This window comes from Mizuhopecten yessoensis, unplaced genomic scaffold (assembly GCF_002113885.1).
Source record: "Mizuhopecten yessoensis strain PY_sf001 unplaced genomic scaffold, ASM211388v2 scaffold10639, whole genome shotgun sequence".
NCBI lineage: Eukaryota > Metazoa > Mollusca > Bivalvia > Pectinida > Pectinidae > Mizuhopecten > Mizuhopecten yessoensis.
In genome coordinates, this window is record NW_018408647.1 from 644,971 (window position 1) to 666,900 (window position 21,930).

A 21,930-nucleotide genomic window follows, 5' to 3' on the forward strand; every position below is an offset into this window, starting at 1 on the left:
CGTGATAAAAAAAACTGTAGAATAACAACGTAACTATTGTTTTATAGTGAAACCATTGTGACAGAACTAAGGTAATATGATTTAATTATTGTGTTATCCTGTAACTGTAGTGATATACTGTAACTATTGTGATATAACTAAACATATAACTATGCTGAAATAGTGTTTCTGTGGCGATACAGTGTAACTATGGAAATATGTTGTTACTATGCTAATGTAGTATTTCTACGGTAATTGTGAGCAGCCATGATGATAAAGTGTAACTATGGTTATTTAGTATAACTGTGCTGATATAGTATCATAATGATGTTATATGGTATTATTGGTGTCAAGAAGTAACTATGGATTTTAAGTGTTAATATAGTGTTACTGTAGTGTAAGTGTAACTGTAGTAAAAACATGTAACCGTGGTGATGGGTTGTACCTGTGCTGACATAATTGCAACATTACTGTACATGTGGTAATGAGATGTAACTATGTAACTATGGTAATGAAATGTTACTGTGCCGGAAAAATCTTAACAAAATGTTGGTATTATTGTAAAAGAAAAACGTTTTTTACGTCATTTAATGTCTGTACACAAACACTTGATAATGGATACCATAGTTGTGCCAACTGTCAAGCATTATTAAAGTTTAATACGGATTAACCTATCCCCCCCAGAGTCAGACTTCAGCGGTATTTCGGAACCAAGAATAGTGGATATTCCGCAGAGATCCCAACTCATGACGCCTAATAGGATAATGGACTCAATTGAATTCTTTTATTTATTATATCACTATTCCTTTTGATTTATTTTTTGATAAATTCCGAAATTATTCGTCCAGATTTTATGTTTCTTTCACTTGAGCACGGCATTTTGTACGCGAAACTTTGAGCTCAGACTGGACCTCTTTGAAGGCGATGTCGAGTTATCCACTGAATTTGTTTTTTTAATAATTGTTGATACCATAAAGCTGACGATTTTGAAAGCTTAACCTTGGTTGTTTCAAACAAACGCTGGCCTTTCCGAAACGCCTGGTCTCCTTGTCAATGTTCCCATGGTCTTATGTAAAGCTTACCTTTGTTCTTGCTTTGCCAAGATTTCATCTATTTTGAATACACCTTGGTATTCTCTTCTTGTTGTTCGGCGGCTAAGTGATAATGACCCAATCTAGTTACATCCTCAGTTCAATAGATAAATATACTAAAAATATGAAACGCAAGAAATGAACACATTCATGAACTGTAAAAACGTTGGCGTACATCAAACATATCCTAGTGTTTCATTCCACTTTTGGCATCAATTAGGAATAACGTTAGTTTAATGGAGACATTCGTGGGTTAAATGATTAACGATTGTATTTTTAGCAATCTATATGGTAAAGCGCCAAATCGCCAAAAAAAAACATTACAAATGTTTTACTTAATATGGTAAATTGTAACACATTAAAAATGAATTTTTAAAGGTACAAAGCCTGATTGTTTTACAGGTACAACCTCTACCACCAGCGTTCCTACTACCACTACCACCACCGTTCCTACTACCACTTTCACCACCAACATTCCAACTACGATTACCACTACTGAATCACCAGCATCAACTGAGATACAGTCAACCAGGGAAATGGACGCCATGAAAGAAGGTAAGTCAAAGGTGACAGACAATGTATTTGTCGGTTGAATTCGAGAATAACAATTCAAATAAATTTAACAATGATACAGTTTTCTATGCCTCAGCGGATCATGACTAATAACACTCATCTGCTAAATGGTTTCGTTTTTTATTAGCTTTCTATTATGTATTTGGTGATGTTGGAGGCACGGTAGTCTAGTGGCAGGACGCCGGGCTCTTGGCCGAAGGGTTGTTGGTTCGAGTAAAGTCACGGCACTGTGTCGTATCTTTGAACAAGATACTTTACTCCGTTTGCTCCATTCTACTCTGCTGTATACTAGTTTTCATTTCAAATATATTTTATTGATTAAACAAAAGGATTGAGCAACAGGCTTTGCCTATATAAGCTTTTTCCATGGCTTCCAGCATACTTTTGATATTTGAAGACATTGAATACAATATTTACATACATACATTTTATTTCAACTCATCTCATGGATACATTTATTGCCAGGTGATATACATTTAATTAGGCTGGCTTAATATTTTCATGTTTCTACAGAAAAAAAAATCCTTGGAGAAAAAAAAAATACAAACTTTGCGATATAAATATTTAATATAGTTGTAAAATTTGTGTCAAGAAGAATTAAATATACTGTTATGAATATACACAGTATTCAAATCGAATTAAATATATAGATATACGTCTTGAACTTGAGCAACTTAAATTTGCTATGGCAACATGAAATAAAGCAAAACTGATACATGCATGTATTCTGATAAAGAAATGAACCGGGACTTATTTGAAGTACACATGTATTGAGATGAGTTGGAAAATCAAATAGAAAATTAACTAAAAGAAAACAGAAAAATATGTATATCAAAAAAATAAAAATAAAAATAAATAAATATGAAAACCCAAAAAGACATAAATAATTATATAAGGACACACACTAATCTCAATCACTCACTCATACACTCTAACACCACATTTGTATCTACAGGCATGGGTTTATTTAATGTAGTTTATACATATTTGTTTTAAATGAATGTGCAGTTGGGCATTAAATATGATAACAAAGTACACTAGTTCGCAGGATACAAATATGTGGCATTTTGGTATTTCATAATAAATTATTAATTTTTCAATAATTAAATAAATTATAAATATTGATTTACATTACTCATCATACCTTAAGTGTCATGACCACATAAAGTCCCTGGACATTTGTTGCCCTGTGATCAATCAACCTTGGTATATTATATGTAAATATATATATTCATTATCCACTATCAACAGAAATAATGAATTTATCTTACAGAACCACATGCAGCTTGTATATTTATCTATTTAAACCGTCCTGTAGCATTAATGTATTTATGCACACACTCCATCAATTGATTGTTCTGTAAATTACTTTTACTAGTGATTCCATTTATAATAGTACTTAAAGGTATTGTATTATGGAAATCTTCATCATTAAATATAAGATCCTGCATAAAAGTTTGTCGTTCTTCTGTATAGAGAGGATATTCAAAAATTCAAAATACTAGTACGTGGTTAGGCAGTGCTATAATTGTTGAATGCTAGCTATAAGCGCCGAAATGGCGGCACTGTCTGCATGCTCCCCAGGGAGTTTAGAAAAATATTGGCTGGTTGCAAAGGCCCCTTAACCACGGATGATAAGTTGTAAACCGCTTTAAGGCGATCTAGGACCTATGTTGTGATGATGCGGTACATAAGAACCTCGAGTTATCATCATTATTATATTTAAATCGTCCTCATTACAGCTGTTGATTGGAATATCAGTGTTACTACAGGGTACATGTTGGATCCATCCTTCACGAAAGCCGACTTTACAGTCACATTCTACGAACGCGGAAACACCAGCGAAAGTGATGCACCCAATGTTACGATGACAATAACGATGAAACAATTCTTAGCATCCCACGCTTATGTGAATGTCACTATCCCAGCTATCACAAGACCGAAGATGATAGACGTTTGGCAAAACTCAACTGAAACTTTTCTTTGGAAAATGTTAAAGGTATGAAATATGTTATATTCACATTTTTTGACAGTATTTGTTTAGTATATCCATGTGATGCAAAACATCATTTCATGTATTTTTCTATATGTGAATACCGGGAAACTGTCGCCCAATTAACCTTTCGCTCTACGCCGATGAAATTCATTTCCGCCTTATATTATTTTCACCCCTTAACATGTGATTACTTTTTTTTTATTATATCGCTTACTTCTGTAATGATGAATTTGCCCTCATCGCGGAGGGCGAAAAAGGCGAAAATGTCCCGATATGCAGCTTGTTGGTCATCGTCTAAAAATCACAGTGTTTATTTTCAAAGTTGATACTAAATGTTAGAGTAAATTTGACAAAAAATCTAATTAAAACTCAAGTTGAGCATTGGTCACACAGTTTTACAACGAAAATGTCATAATTTAACCATTCGGAAGAATAAATTAATGGTTTTACCAACCTTAACTCGAAAAAACATGCACGGCAAGACTGCTTTAAAGTCTTAAAGTTTGTTTACTTTCATCATGACCTCTCATCATGACAGGTTATATCATTATCAAAGACAATATTTGACAGTGTACGTCAGAACGTAATTTTCTTTTCACTTTAGAAGTTTCCTAGCATCATAATAAAATGCAGTAGAAACACTTAATAGTATTTACACTATTCCTTTGTTCTAACCATTTTCTGCGGGTTTGTAAGTATGGATTATGAAAACTTTCTTGTAACACAACCAATGTGTGTTTCTTTGTGATGTTACGGTATGTACTCTTTCACCTTCATCAGACAAATAACCAGTGAAGCGTATACACACAAAGGTGTACAATGTGTACGAGTTGTCTACAAATTGATGTCGATTCGGCTACGCTGTAAGCGAATGTACAATGATAAGGTATGAAATGATGCCGAAAAACTATTTTTATACGAAAATAAACAACATTTATGATAGAGGCTTCCGTAAATGGATTTCATTTTTCTATGAATATGAATAACAATTACTTGTGTTCAAAGTGTATAAATGTTTCCCCCAACTGCATTCGACTCGCAGGGATTAGTTTGATTTGTAGTAAGGAAAGGTAATTTCTCAATCGCATATAATGGAAGTCATTCTTACCCATCTCACTTTTTCCATCTTTTCATTTTATTTTCCCTAATAAGTTTAATAGATGTACAGTATGTGATTAAACCTTGATTTAATTTTGTAAATTAGGTTTAAAAAAAAACCTATCACATCCTACTTCGATATTTTTTGCAACAGTGTAATTTAAAGTAACACAATAAGCACCATTTATTTCAGAGTCAATTTATTTGCTATTGCAGTATGTTTAAGAGTGACGTGGATAAACGAAAATAATTTGGGAACCTTGACCATTTATAGAATAAAGTATATGTATATCCTTCGAAAGGGAAACCATATTTGAGATGTCCTTTAAACTATAAATAAATACGTTGACTATAAACTGTTTCTGTGTCACTGCCAAAACAATACATTAAACTCTTAGACAGGTTTTCCATACAATTTGTAGACAATACCATGTTAACTAAGCTAAAATATCAATGTTGAAATATAGTTACAAAATGGTGTCTCTGTCAAAAATAAAATGGAACAAGTATTTTGAAACTAAAACAAAATGTTCTAAATCCTACATCAGAAGTCACGGTAGTCTAGTGGTAGGACGCCGGGCTCGTGACCGAAGCGTTGCGGGTTCGAGTCACGTCACGACACTGTGTTGTATCTTTGAACAAGATACTTTACTCGGCTTGTTCCAGTCTAATCGGCTGTAAATGGGTACGTGGTTGCAATGAACAGTGATAGCATTGTTGAATGCTAGCTGTGAGCGCCGAAATGTCAGCAACCACTCTATGCTCCCCAGGAGTTTAGAAAGATGTTGGCTAGTTGCAAAGGCCCTATAGCCATGGTTAATAATTTGTGAACCGCTTTGAGACGACCTACGGACAAGGCTGTGATAAAGCTGTATATAAGAACCTCAAATTATCATTATCATTATTAATATCTTCATCTATCCAAATACCTTCAGAAACTTTAGTGTCTATATCAATATGTTGCTTGGTATTGTACTTTTCCCTAAGCATAGGTTACTGTTAACGCTTTATGTAGTCACCATTGTCAGTCCTTTTAGTTTTCTTATTGATGAAAAACACTATTTTAAACAATTGAGAAATATAATAAAATCACATCTGTAAAGTCTCTATCTGTTGCAGTTGACGATGGAAAGCTCCTCATATAACTTTACATTCGAATGTGACTGCTGGATTGGAAATAGCCACAACAAGACTACCATATCCCCAAAAGGTAAATACTTTACCAAAACCTTTAGACGAAATACATAATTCAGTAGGCTTGGTTTGGTTTGTTTATGTTGCACGTCATGTTCACAGCTATGGTCATTTTAGGACGTGCCAGGTTTTGGCGGTGGAGAAAAGCCGGAGTTCATGGAGAAAAACCCCGACCCAAGGCCAGTACCTGGCGCCTGCCCCACTTATAATTCAAACCCGCGACCAAGTGGTGGGGAGCTGGTGGTAGCAGAACGTCAGACGCCTTAACCACCACTTAGCCACCGCGGCCCCGTATTCAGTAGGCATCATTGCATAAGTTTCAGGATATGTTTTAACCAATTTTGACAGCTTTTATATTTCGTTATTAGAAAAAATAAAACAAAAACAAACAACAAAGGAAATGAGTATTAATTAGTATAATGATCGTGTAGCCTGTATTACGAAAGTGTAACAGGTCAAGGAATAGGTTCCTAAACAAACGTTTATCCTCATTGTAAAACATGTACTTCTGTGATTGTTGACAGATTAATCATTTTGAGTTTGTTGTAATATCCGGAATCTCCTGTGCTCGATGACCAAAATTGTATTGCCGAGTTGGATGTTATGTCTGAAATATTTTGGCCAAGTTAGTTGCTGTAACCCGTGTCTACTGTGCTTGATGATGAATTATTTTGGCCGAGTTGGTTGTAATATCCGGTCTCAATTGTTCGATGACCGAATTATGTTTGCCGAGTTTGTTGCCATATCTGGTATATCCTGTGCTCAATGACCGAAATATGTATAGATAAACTTTAGAATTAGCATATAACTGATATTAATGGCACATCGATCCCCTTGTCAAATTCGAATTTCATGAATTACCACGTGACTGGAGAGTGGTTACTGTCGTGACTCGTGAATAAACGTGAACTTATCAAATGGTCGTGTCTATCATCAATCACTCGCAAATGGTACATAACATAGATCAGATGAATGAACATATATGTCTGAAATAACGCAAAATGTGCATATTAAAACCTATAACATCGTAATATTTATATAGATGTATATCTGTATTCTGATACAAATAAGGAAGTTTTCATTCATGATGTAAATTCAATGTTTCTGTAAATTATTAAAGAATGAATTCGAGTTACAAAGTTTCACGTAATCAATGTAAATGGGTGAATATGCACCGGTTTGTAAATCTTTTACAACCTACTACAAAAGGTTTATATATATTTCCATTACGGATCTCAGAAAAGAAAATGATATAATATAGCTTCATTTGATATTGTTGTACTGGTATATGCTGCAAACAATTCTTTTCAGCAAATTATTTTTGGTACTGATATATACAGTATCTATATGGTCTGCATCGTAAACTAGATTAAATGTCTCTGATTATGTTTTAGAATAGTTATTATTTCACCACAGTGTATATGATATCAAGGTTATTATCATGTGTATCTGTTTTACTTTCTACACAAAATATTTCATAATCTTATTGTGTCCAATTCCTTTAGAGCATGATGAATCTAAAAACAGGTTGCATAAGATGTGTTTATAGATATGACGATTACAACGTGTTTCTATTTTCAGAGGATATGTGGGCCTTAAAGACAACAACTGGAAGCGAGGAACCTGATGGTGACTCTAAAGCAATATTCGGCATTACTGTGTGGGACAGTACCGGTGTTAGCAATACAGTGCATTTTCATGGCGTTTTTGAACTTGGAGAAAACGTCACATTATACTTGACAATACATGTCAATGATCCCGTTAGATATCAACTGTGGCAAGATAGTCGACGGGATTATTGGGAATGCAAAAAGGTAAGTCAGAAAAAGCATGCACGGAAAGAACAAACGGTCAATCAGAAAAAAAGCTAACGGTATGGCAAAAATTAAACGATCAATCAGAGACAGCAATAATAATACATAATAATATACAACATTTGATATAGCGCCCTGTCTTGCTAACATAAACCACTCTAAAGCGCTTTACAGTACATAGATATACAATTAATACAATTAGCATATACATTAATTAAGTAAATTTTGTGGAATTCCCAGAAGCTGCCTTATCAGGCGCTAACTACTAATCCTATGCCACCTGGCTAATATCCTATGTGTGTATGCATGCGTGTGTGCTAGTAATGCATTTTATTCTGTTTTGTAATGGAACCGTGCTTCCAAAGGCATCTTTTATAGTGCCACCTCACTTGAATGCTACAGTACAGATACCTCAACATCAACCCCAGACCATTTTATACTCCACCTGGGTTGTTGGAGTTGCGCGGGTAGGAGAAAAAAATTCTCTGATATTCCATGCGTACGACGATTTCGAGGATTGAACCCCGGCCGTCTGCGTGGAAGGCCGAAGTGTTGACCACTCGACCAATCCGCCAATTAGTAATAAACGGTCAGAGATAGCAATAAATACTCAATCAGAGACAGCAATAAACGGTCAATCAGAGACAGTAATAATCGATCAATCAGAGACAGTAAAAAACGGTAAATCAGAGACAGAAATAATCGATCAATCAGAGACAGTAAAAAACGGTAAATCAGAGACAGCAATAATCGATCAATCAGAGACAGTAAAAAACGGTCAAACAGAAACAGCAATAAACGGTCAATCAGAGACAGCAATAAACGGTCAATCAGAAGAATACAAAACGAATGACAGAAATAGGTAGCAAATTATACAAAATATATGACAGAAAAAACACGGAACATTAACTATAATCATCATCCAGAGGTATGTTTTTTTTCTGATCACGTTCTTTTTCTTAGTCCTAATCTCAAGATACTATGAATTGTACATGCTATTGTCACTGATGAGATGCTTTTTCATATTTTGTTTAAATAAGTTGTGGTGGGTAACGATTATGACTTATATTGTTTCCCGGGGCGATCCTTTCTGTACATATTATTTTGCGTTTTGGTGAATCATTTGCTAAAACAGAAAGATTAAAAACTGAAAAATGCTCGACCCGTAACTATCTCAATGTGTTTTCATTTTGGTAAAAAGTATGTCGACACAATTTTGCTACTTGTTCATTTAAACCAAGAAAGTTATTTCGAAACAATTATCTCGATAACTTGTCTTTCCATGATACATTAATCCATTAGTCGACTTATGAATATAATGAAATCACCTTATGATAATTGCAGTGTTCAACATAATTTAGATAACATATCAAAACTGTCTCGATAACTCGAAATAAATAACTGGTTATGCCGTATGTGTGTGATTATATTATATCGACAATACAAAAGCTAGCTACTGTCATTACGAATTTATTTTCACAAGAGGTTGAAAATAGAACACCAAACCTCGGTAGATCTCATTTTGTATTTATGAAACTGAGGACACATACATGTAATACCAATGGCCGCTGACTGTACATGTAGCAGACAGAGCACTGGGGTTATCTCGCATTCATGTTCATGAACAATTTCACTATAAGTCGACTCAGCGAGACAGTTTTGGTTACATATTTAACTCGATTAAAATTAATTGGTGGCAAGGTATAGTCAACAATAAAAATAAAGGAGCATAAGGACGGTTGTTTTCACTCTGATAACAAAAACAAAAAATATTTCAAGACAATGATGATATAGTTGTTTGATATTTAATTTCCTGTTTTTTTTGGGTTTTTTTGTTTTATTTCATTTTGACAATATGATATTTTACGGTTCATGTTTTATATAAATGACAAAGAAACACAAGTGACATATAAGTCAGTTTTATAACTCGTTTCTTTGTCATTTATTTAATTAATGTAATAAACACTATATATCATACACAATAGTATATGTTGATCAGAAGGTTTAATATATGAATTACCTTCTATTATATAGAATTAAATATCTATATTTGTGACAGCAAGGTTACATACTAAGAGACTGCAGATTATTTTGTAGTATATATTATACTTAGTTACTACACAAAACAGCAGAGAATGGAATTGTTGTTAAATAGTCATTTATCAATTACAGATACAAAATTGTGGCACTACAAGTTCACAATTTGTATGATCAAGTATTACTTTTGTTGAATAATACATAGATCAGTTACAACAAAGGTGGGGTACAAGTAGACACCACAAATTCACAATGTGTATTACAAATATTAGTAATGTTGGATAATGCATCTACCATAAGTACATTTACTTTTAATAATATGACATAACAAAGATAGGGCACAAATTATGATAAATTCAATATATATACTGACAATGAAGTAATGCATTAACTTTTTCGGATGTTTTTTATTCAATGTAAATATCCGTTTCAGCTCGTTTTCATCCAGATAATGACGTGCAGATCATTTAGTTTTGGATGCATCGGCTTTAAGTCTGATACCGTAACAGGTGATCGAAAGAGTTCTGGTAAGTCAGCGTGTTTTATGAAATGATAAAGGACTGTTTGATAATATTAATATCATATATTCTGGCGTTGAAAGGGGATGGAGAGACCAATTGTTTGACCTTCTGGTTACTATCACAGAGAAGTTTTAATTTCTAATGCATAAATATATCTTGCAGTTATGCCGTCACGATGTGACATAAAACTAGGGTCAGCTTGGAGACCATTCCGAGATAAACGGGGTTGCAGTGGAGGACCAAAATCACAAATGGCCTTATATATAAATAGCATGACGGCATAACCACAAGGTGTAGTTATGCAAAAAATTAAAAATTATATGTGATGGCCTTCAAAAGCCCATACGGACACTCCTACATTATATCCATTTTTTCCAGCCTTGAACATTTCTCACTTGGCATTTTTCGTAACACATGCTTTATTTCATAGCGAGAGGCGACAGATAAAACATGCAGTTTGTATTCTTTGTAAAGAAGTAAACTAAGTATATGTTAATTCAAAAATTATGGTGGGTAATTATTTATTCATTAATATCAATTATTGTTAGTTGTCACTTCACCTGTTATCGGTACATTTCTATATGTTTAAATGGACGTATATAATTGCAAATATGTTAGATGGAGAAGAAGACGCTTACTCGTCCGGATCACCTGGTCCTTTTATCATTGACCTTCTGCATGAAACCTTTGCTGTGCTAATTTTCACATTTTTATCTTTTATTTCGATATCAAATTATAGTTTTGTTGACTTGTATGTGCAATCCTTTTGTTTTCTTTTGGTTAACGTATCACATTGATTTATAAAAGTATGTACATCACTTACCTTCTCGCCAGAGTAATAAAGTGAATAAATTCCTTTCGTGTGTTTGTCATAGGTGAGTATTGAAATATGGACTCTTCATCAAATCTTTAGTATTGGTTAAATTACTGAGTCAGTGTTTCAGCAACACTCGTGACAGCTTGAAAATCAAGAAGAAAATTGTAAAACGTCACACAAACAATCTAAGAATTCTACTTAGCATAATTTATTGATTGTCTGACCAGAGGATCTCAAATTCTTTCCATTTCATTTAATGTTTAGTGACACTTATAATGATTTGAGGCTCTTATTAACCGCTTCATCACAACCTAGTTCGTAGGTTGTCTAAAAGCGGTTTACAAGTTATCATCCGTGGTTAAAGGGCAATTGCAACCAGCCAATATCTTTCTAACTCATTGGGGAGCATACAGCCAATGCTGCCATTTCGGCGCTTACAGCTAGCATTCAACAATTCTAACACTGCCATACCACGTACTCATTTACAGCTAAGTAGACTGGAATAAGTTTCTTATTCAAAGGTACAACACAGTGCCGTGATGTGACTCGAACCCGCAACCCTATCGGACACGAGCCAGGCGTCCTACCACTAGATTAACGTGCCTCCTCCTTATTTTATATAATAAATAAAATAGGCTTTGTCGATGTATAACGATTTTTTCCATACCTGTTTCATAACTCCCAAACCGACACAAACACAATTTCACTTTGCTTTCAGTTCTATTTTATTTTGGCTGGAATGATCAATGTTGCCGAAATTTAATGGACGCAGCCTCGCCGCGTCTAAACTTCAAATGCAAAATAGTATATACAACGTTTCCCTGACATGGTAGCTGTGCAAAATGTATAATTCGTTGCATAATCTTTTCATATAACCAAATCAGACGCATTTGTAAGGCGACATTAAAGGCGTGGGGGAAATGTAATAACTTGACACATAGTAACAATACTTGTGGGAAGAGTTCCTGGAAGAACACTTGGGTGTATAAAATCATAGAGAATATTATATAATATAAACACTACATTGTCAAATAAAAAATCCTAGCATATATTTAAGCATTAAACAGCATTTTTGATTCGTGTCATAGGACTATAACACGAAACAGAATGCTGTTTATGCTAATATTAACATTTTTTTTATTTTTTTTTAAACTTTCATTTCTAACTTTACAGGTCACTTTTAAATTAGAATTTAGCGGTGTTTATACAAAAGATAGAACAGCAAATGGAATTGCTTTCGGAATGTTGTCACTGTTGACTTTTCCAGTAAAAATAATATAATGCGTTAATGTTAATACTTTTTCCATAGTTTAATCAATCAATATATTCCATTCACATTTTAAAATAGTCTTACATAAAACGGTGTATACCATTGAATCATACCTTTTTTCATTTTGTATTGTCTTATCTGCTTGCTAGTGTGCAGGGGGAATAGCGACTTGGTAGTTAGTCGTACCCGTGTATATATCAGTGCGCCAGTGTTATTGTCTCATAACAGGGAACTGGCTTTGGTAGTGTTATATATTGGCAATGCAGAGCAACTGTTAATATGTATATACATATATATCACATCTATGTTAAAGGTACTGCGTCTGATTGTCACATCTGATGTATCTGACCCCCCCTTCTACCTCAACGAGGCCCTGACCAAACACAGATCGACAGTGTAAGCCAAAGCCAGGTATCTCAAGTCCATAGGAATGTTCACCGGTACTTGGACACAGGATGGCAGAATCTTAATCAGGAATCGAAGTGGCTCTAAAGCCTCAATCATCAAGCTGTCAGAACTTTCCAACTATCCAGACTCTCCTCCCAGACTGTCAAAAGCCGAGATACCCCACATCCTCGGGATCAGCAACAAAACATCTTCGGAAAATGTAACCACCAGTCCTCGTCTTACCGGAAATAATACGTACCACGATAAGATGTAGTCTTATACTGAACAGCAGCTATATCGTGATCTAGTATGCTAGCTATATCTCATGATCAAACTCTCAAACTTTATACCTATATTTAATTGATAATAAATGTGTTATTCTTTAAGTATATGTATATATGTCTGCAGTCTATTTACTACGTAAGACTGAAGTGTGAAACTTAACCAGTGATGCATATACAAAATCAATAACACTTCCTTATTACTGTCACCATACCAACAAATACCTGTCTTTGTATTATCTTATTAATTTATGTATCATGATGGTAAAGATCATTCTGATACCTTGGTACACGCATGCCTAAATGTATTCATACATAATAGTCTGTGTATTATCCCACCTTTTTTTAGTAGAAGTACCAAATGAATTAGGATATTATGAAAGAACTTTTCAATTAATAATATATGTGTGAAGTTAAACGTATATTTATCATACATTAGAAATATGACAGCTTAAGCAGTGTAACTTATCGACACTTTTAACTAGGAAGTTTACTTTATATATGCGTACAAATGTGTACAGCTATCTGTATTATCTCAATCAATTTGTATTACATAATGAATGGATAACAACATGAGTAAGCATAGTAACTCATTAATATAATGTGTGATTACTGGAATATAATAATGGAAGAGGGAATGTACCAAAATGTACTTATCATAATACTCACCTATTGATGGATGGTATTATATATATATGCATGGTGATATGAATATCTAATTTTTACAAGTAATTAAATTTATTGATATATACAGTAGATTGTATTTAGTACCAATTTAATTGATGATATTTATCGAATGAACTATTTATTAATACCATGTATGTAAATATATGTACGTATATTAACATACAATGAAATATGGGGGAAATCGTGTATGATATAGAGCTGTCTGTATTATCTCATTCACTCTTTAAATATAATGAATGAATAATAACACGAATTAGCTAAGTAACTAACATAATGTGTGCTACTGATATCATTAATTATGTATAATAATTAGTATTCACACACCATATTAGTTACTAAGCTATTTCATGTTATTATTTGAATTAATACATTATGAAATAAAGAGTGAATGAGATAATAATACAGATATTATAAATATGACATAATAATTAGTGTTACTTATATACGCACATACACATGCTTGTTTTACTTTTTAATTCATAATGAATAAATTTGAATAATAACATGAACTAGCTTAGTAATGCACTACCAGATACATTTTAACGGCCCATATTGAGGGCTATAGCTAAGTCTTCATAAATTTATCAAGTATTTATTATTCCATCATGGATCCCATACCGTGAAATTTGTATATATTTATGTCAATGTTAATTGATTTTTTAGTACTTTTTTGTTTGTGTGTGTTGCCATATATATATATCCATACATGTAACTCTTATGCATGTTTATGTACATCTGTCTCTGATACTAGAATGAAATGTTTAAATAATAAGATGTTAGTTACCTTTCCTCGATACTGTGTATATGCATCGCTAGTAATTGACCATGGCTAAAGGTTCTAAACCAACATCCGTGATGCATGGAACAACAACTTCCAAAAGGGTCTCACATTCTATTATACCTAGCATACTACCTTGTAATTAAAATGAACCTACTTATCATATCTATGGATGTTCATACCAACCCGGGTCCACTCTCTAATATAAATAATGATAAGTACCAATTTACAAATATTTCATTGTCCAATTTAAATATCTGCTCCCTTAGAAATAAACTTGATATTGCAGAAAATGAATGTTCCAATTTTGATATAATATGCCTAACTGAAACTCACCTAAATGAAAGTGTTTTTGATAGTGACCTACTATTAGAGAGCCACAAATAATAATAGATGTGTATGCCAAACGACGATTTGACTTAGAAGATGATGCTCTTGAATTATTATGGCTTGGATTGAAAATAAATGGCAAAAAAATCCTTATTGGATGTCTATACCGACCACCAAACTCTTTGATACCATACTGGGATTCCCTAGATAATAACCTTAATAAGATGTCTACTCTAAACAAGGATTATATGATTGTAGGTGATATAAATCAGAATATGTTGAGTCTTAACCAAAATTCCATACTAAAGCGTATTTTACAATTATATTGCATAACTAATGCTATAAATGAACCCACATAAATAACAGAAACGTCCGCTACACGCATTGATGTTATATGATCCAATAACTAAAACATCATAAAAATTGTTCAAGTAAATGCACCTTATTGCAGTGATCACTGTCCATGAAGTGCTAAAATTACATATAAAACCCTTAAAAGAAGAGCTTTTCAAAAGACTTGTTACAACTACAGTGATGCTGACTTTATTAATGAAAACACATTTATGTCTCAAATTGATCTTAATGAACCAAGATGTTAAATCTATAAACCAAACTATAAATCAAAAACTCACCCAATGCATTGATGAATATGTACCAACAAAAACAATATTGATAAGACCAGATGTTAACAAATGGATAAACAATGAGATTAGATTGAAAATGAGACATCGTAACAGACAACATCCTAAAGCCAAACAAACTGATATTAAACAGGCATGGACTAAGTTTAGACAACTCCGTAATAGTGTTATCTCCCTTATCAGGAAAGCAAAAGAATTATAACTCGACAAACATAATTCCCTAACTGACCAATCTTTTTCACCTGGTAAGTGATAGAAAATAGCCAAAACTATAATTAATGGTGAAAACAAACAAAATGACAACTCACCAACTATTTTCAATAACAATATTAACATTCATCCACTAGACAAAGCAGAATGTTTTAATGAATACTTCTCCTCAATATCTACCGCTAACAAAACTGATGCTGATCTACCTGAAATCAATCCTAACTTTCCGCACTCTCTTCATTCTATTGAGATATCAGAACAAGATGTGATTGACCAACTAAATCAAATTAATACCAATAAGCCAGAAAGACCAGATAAGGTTTCTCCAAAATTTATTAAAGGACTGACTCAATCACTAGCTAAACCTCTACATATCTACCGGGAATTTACCTGAATCATGGAAAGAAGCAAATGTTACTCCTATCTATAAGGGTAAAGGTGAAAAAACTGACACAACAAACTATAGACCTATATCGTTGACACCTATACTTGGCAAAATACTAGAAAAAAAATATAATTTAAATACCAATAATTATCCGTCAAATTATGATATATTGTCCAAAATCCAGTCTGGCTTCATTCCAAATGACTACAGTTAATCAACTACTATCATTATATCATACAATTGTATCTCAACTAGATAAGGGTAATGAAGCCAGATTGGTGTTTTGTGATATCAGCAAAGCATTCGACAGGGTTTGGCATACTGGGCTTATCGCTAAGCTTATGAAATATGGTATTCATGGAAATGTATTGAGATGGTTTGAAAATTATGTTAGCACCAGAAAACAGAGGGTATCAATAGATGGTTATAACTCCACATGGAAAACTCTTAAAGCCGGTGTACCATAAGGGTCTGTCCATATTTATTTTAAATTTACATAAATGACATTGAAGAAGAAGTTCAATTAAAAATTGAATTATTCGCTGATGACACATCAGTATATGCTTTGATTAACAATGACTCTATTCAGGTAGCTGTCCAACTTAACCAAGACTTTGAAAATATTTCAAACTGGGCAGAGAAATGGGGAATACTATTTAATCCTTACAACACTGTATCATTAATAGTCAGTAAAAAACACAATGCAACTTTTTGTCATCAAAACCTTATTTTCAATAACACTATCATAAGTAATGTAAAACAGCATAAACATTTAGGTCTTTTATTTAATGACATAGGTGGCTGGAGAGACTATATTAACTACATTTATGAAAAATCATGTAAACGCATAAATATATTGATATTACTTAAGCATAAAATTGATAGAAAATCACTTGAGCATATTTATTTAATATTTATAAGGCCTATACTAGAATATGCGAGCGTTATTTGGGACAACTGTACCTCAACAGAGTGAAATCTGCTAGAACCCCTACAATTAGAAGCAGCAAGAATGAGTACAGGTATAAGACTGGACACAAGTCACATAACTATCTACAAGGAAACTGGGTGGGATACTTTAAAGAAAAGAAGAAATGATCAGAAACTAATTCTTTTATATAAAATACTACATCATGATACACCCCGATATTAAAAAGATATTCTTCAACCACTGATCAGAACTCCAGAGGAAAATATATATAATATAAGACAACCAAGGCAAATTAATGAACCAAGAGCTAGATTAAACCTTTATCTCAGAAGTTTTTTCCCTGATATTAGTTATCAATTGAACAATAATAATACCACTTTTTTAAATTCTGTATCCCTAAACCAGCTAAAATTAAACTGAAATCAACTCCAGAACCTTTCATTACAGCTGAAGATACATGTGTTCAAACTTGAAATAAAGACACGATACATAATTTTTTAAGATGTCCTTTGTAAAATAATGACAGGAATGACCTTACCAGATCCATAAATAATATAGATTCACATCTAAGAGAAAATATTAAGGTTCCTTTATATGGTAGTACAAACCATAATGACCATGATAATATGTATATACCAGAATGCACCACGCGATTCATTTCTAATACTAAACGCCTGTAATGTATTAACTTACTTAGTATAAAATATTATATAGGTTGGTAGTCAACAAACACTTTAGATACATGTATGTACAAAATATGGATGTACGTCAAGTATACATTTGTACTATTTATTCGGAATTGACTGATCTTTGTGTAAACAAATGGACATTGTGGTCAAGCCATTTACTCTACAATTCAAAATCGTTGACCACGCTCAATAATATAATAATGCAGAATTAAAAGGATATATAATATATGGGCAATTTTCTTTTGAGTGAGTGAGGGAGTGTGTATATAAGTGAGTGCCAGTTTGAGTAGGAGTATACGTGTGAGTAGTTATATCTTTTTTCATGTAACCTAATAATAAGTTAAGATTTATTCTGCATATTTTGTATATTCTGTTGTGTGGTCAGTTGCTGCTCCCTGCCAGTGGGACCGCTGGTAGTCAGTGTGATATATGGGGACTAGGTCGTTACCTATGTCTACCATGCATGTACCGTGGAATCTGTGGATTCACGGAGGAGGGCAGAGACTGACTAGGGAACAGAATCACTACATTGGGGATAGAATGATGATGGCTCCAGCTCCACGTGGTGACCCAGAATCAACTTGCTAACTATAAATCTCCTCTTATATCTTACATCCTACTTTCTTCATCAGGTAATCCATCTGTACTCTCAAGTAGATTTACTCTCTAGATGTAACTCCAATTCTATGTGAATGAAATCCTTCATCAAGTTAAAATCCTGCTAAGCCTATGGTCGTCTGCCTGAGCCATGCCATTTTTTAAAATTATAATCAAGGTAACAGAGATGCTTTACTGATCTGTATCACAATCCACCTCTGTGGTGTAGGGGAGAGAACTCCCATAACGCACATATGACTGACGTAACTTAAATGTACGAGTCACTGCGTGGGAGCTCTGGTCGATGACTTCAGTCCGAGAGGTAGAAAAAAATGGAATTATTTCTCAATAAATATATTATAATATACATTGTCCATACCATAGGAGAGGGTTTGAATAGCAATTACTCCTGTTGCCCGATTCCCTTTGAAATTTGTATAAGATGCAATATTCAATAAAAAAAATGTGAAATGAAATGTGTCTAACAATGGTATGTTATATCATATTTTAGTACGTTATGAGGTAATTGTACTAAAAATGTAACCCGTAACTAAATATACGTTTTTTATGAATGACACACATATCTGTTGAATAGTAAATCGTGTTAACATATGCCGCAATTCCGTAACAATAATTAGTCTTTTTAATTAGACTATATAATAAGACTGATTGCCATGTGGTAGACTGACTATATAATAAGACTGACTAACAAGTAACAAACTCACTATATAATAGACTGACTAATAATGAGACTATACAATAAGACTGACTGACATTTAACAGACTGACTATATAATAGACTGACTAATAATGAGACTATATTATAAAACTGACTGAAATGTAACAAACTGGCTGTATAATAAACTGACTAATACTGAGACTATACAATAAGACTAACTGACATGTAACAAACTGGCTATATAATAGACTGACTAATAATGAGACTATACAATAAGACTGACTGACATGTAACAGACTGACTATATAATAGACTAACTAATAATGAGACTATATAATAAGACTGACTGACATGTAACAGACTGGCTATATAATAAACTGACTAATAATGAGACTATATAATAAGACTGACTGACATGTTACAGACTGACTATATAATAGACTAACTAATAATGAGACTATACAATAAGACTGACTAATAATGAATCTTTATAATAAGACTGACTGTCATGTAACAGACTGGCTATATAATAAACTGACTAATAATGAGACTATACAATAAGACTGACTGACATGTAACAGACTGACTATATTATAGACTGACTAATAATGAGACAATACAATAATAGGGACTGACATCTAACAGACTGGCTATATAATAGACTGACTAATACTGAGACTATATAATAAGACTGACTGACATGTAACAGATTGACTATATAATAAACTGACTAATAATGAGACAATACAATAAGAGGGACTGACATCTAACAGACTGGCTATATAATAGACTGACTAATAATAAGACTATATAATAAGACTGACTAATACTAAGACTATATATTAGACTGACTGACATGTAACAGACTGACTATATAATTGACTGACTAATTATGAGACTATATAATCAGAGTGACTGACACGTAACAGACTGGCTATATATTAGACTGACTGACATGTAACAAACTGACTATATAATAGACTCACTAATAATGAGACTATATAATAAGAGTGACTGACAGGTAACAGACTGGCTATATATTAGACTGACTGACATGTAACGGACTGACTATATAATAGCCTGACTAATTATGAGACTATATAATAAGAGTGACTGACAGGTAACAGACTGGCTATATAATAGACTGACTAATACTGAGGCTATAGATTACACTGACTGACATGTAACAGACTGACTATATAATAGACTGACTAATTATGAGACTATATAATCAGAGTGACTGACATGTAACAGACTGGCTATATAATAGACTGACTAATACTGAGGCTATAGGTTACACTGACTGACATGTAACAGACTGACTATATAATTGACTGACTAATTATGAGACTATATAATCAGAGTGACTGACATGTAACAGACTGGCTATATCATAGACTGACTAATACTGAGGCTATATATTAGACTGACTGACATGTAACATACTGACTATATAATAGACTGACTAATAATGATACTATATAATAAGACTGACGGACATGCAACAGACTGGCTATCTAATAGACTGACTAATAATGAGACAATACAATAAGAGTGACTGACATGTAACAGACTTGCTATATAATAAACTGACTAATACTGAGACTATATAATAAGACCTACTGACATGTAACATACTGGCTATATAATAGACTGACTAATACTGAGGCTATATATTAGACTGCCTGACATGCAACAGACTGGCTATATCATAGACTGACTAATAATGAGACAATACAATAAGACTGACTGACATGAACAGACTGGCTATATAATAGACTGACTAATACTGAGACTATATAATAAGACTGACTGAAATGTAACAGATTGACTATATAATAGACTGACTAATACTGAGACAATACAATAAGAGTGACTGACATGTAACAGACTGATTATATAATAGACTGACTAATGATGAGACTATATAAAAAGAATGACTGACATGTAACAGACTGACTATATAATAGACTGACTTATGATGAGACTATATAATAGACTGACTAATGATGAGACTATATAATAGACTGACTAATGATGAGACTATATAAAAAGAATGACTGACATGTAACAGACTGACTATATAATAGACTGACTTATGATGAGACTATATAATAGACTGACTAATGATGAGATTTATAATAGACTGACTAATAATGAGACAATACAATAAGAGTGACTGACATGTAACAGACTGATTATATAATAGACTGACTAATGATGAGACTATATAAAAAGAATGACTGACATGTAACAGACTGACTATATAATAGACTGACTAATAATGAGACAATACAATAAGACTGACTGACATGAACAGACTGGCTATATAATAGACTGACTAATAATGAGACTATATAATAAGACTGACGGACATGTAACAGATTGGCTATATAATAAACTGACTAATACTGAGACTTTATATTAGACTGACTGACATGTAACAGACTGACTATATAATAAGACTTACTAATAATGAGACTATATAATAAGAGTGACTGACATGTATCAGACTGGCTATATAATAGACTGACTAATACTGAGACTATATAATAAGACTGACTAATACTGAGACTATATTTTAAACTGACTGACACGTAACAGACTGACTTTATAATAGACTGACTAATAATGAGCCAATACAATCAGACTGACTGACATGTAACAGACTGGCTAGATTATTAACTGACTAATACTGAGACTATATAATAAGACTGACTGACATGTAACAAACTGGCTATGTAATAAACTGACTAATACTGAGACTATATAATAAGACTGACTAATACTGAGACTATATTTTAGACTGACTGACACGTAACAGACTGACTTTATAATAGACTGACTAATAATGAGACAATACAATCAGACTGACTGACATGTAACAGACTGGCTAGATTATAAACTGACTAATACTGAGACTATATAATAAGACTGACTGACAT

At 33.1% G+C, this 21,930-nt stretch overlaps 1 protein-coding gene across 1 annotated transcript in view; it reads left to right on the forward strand.

Annotated features, from left to right (window-relative positions):
- The first annotated feature begins 3,579 nt into the window (after positions 1–3,579).
- Positions 3,580–21,930, forward strand: part of LOC110461588 (ryncolin-4-like) — a 25,022-nt gene continuing 6,671 nt past the window's right edge. Inside the window, exons 1-3 of the mRNA XM_021515119.1 lie at positions 3,580–3,642; positions 5,857–5,947; positions 7,513–7,745. Of these exons, the coding sequence (XP_021370794.1) occupies positions 3,589–3,642; positions 5,857–5,947; positions 7,513–7,745 (378 nt within the window). The 5' untranslated portion in view covers positions 3,580–3,588. The remainder of the gene's footprint in view (positions 3,643–5,856; positions 5,948–7,512; positions 7,746–21,930) is intronic.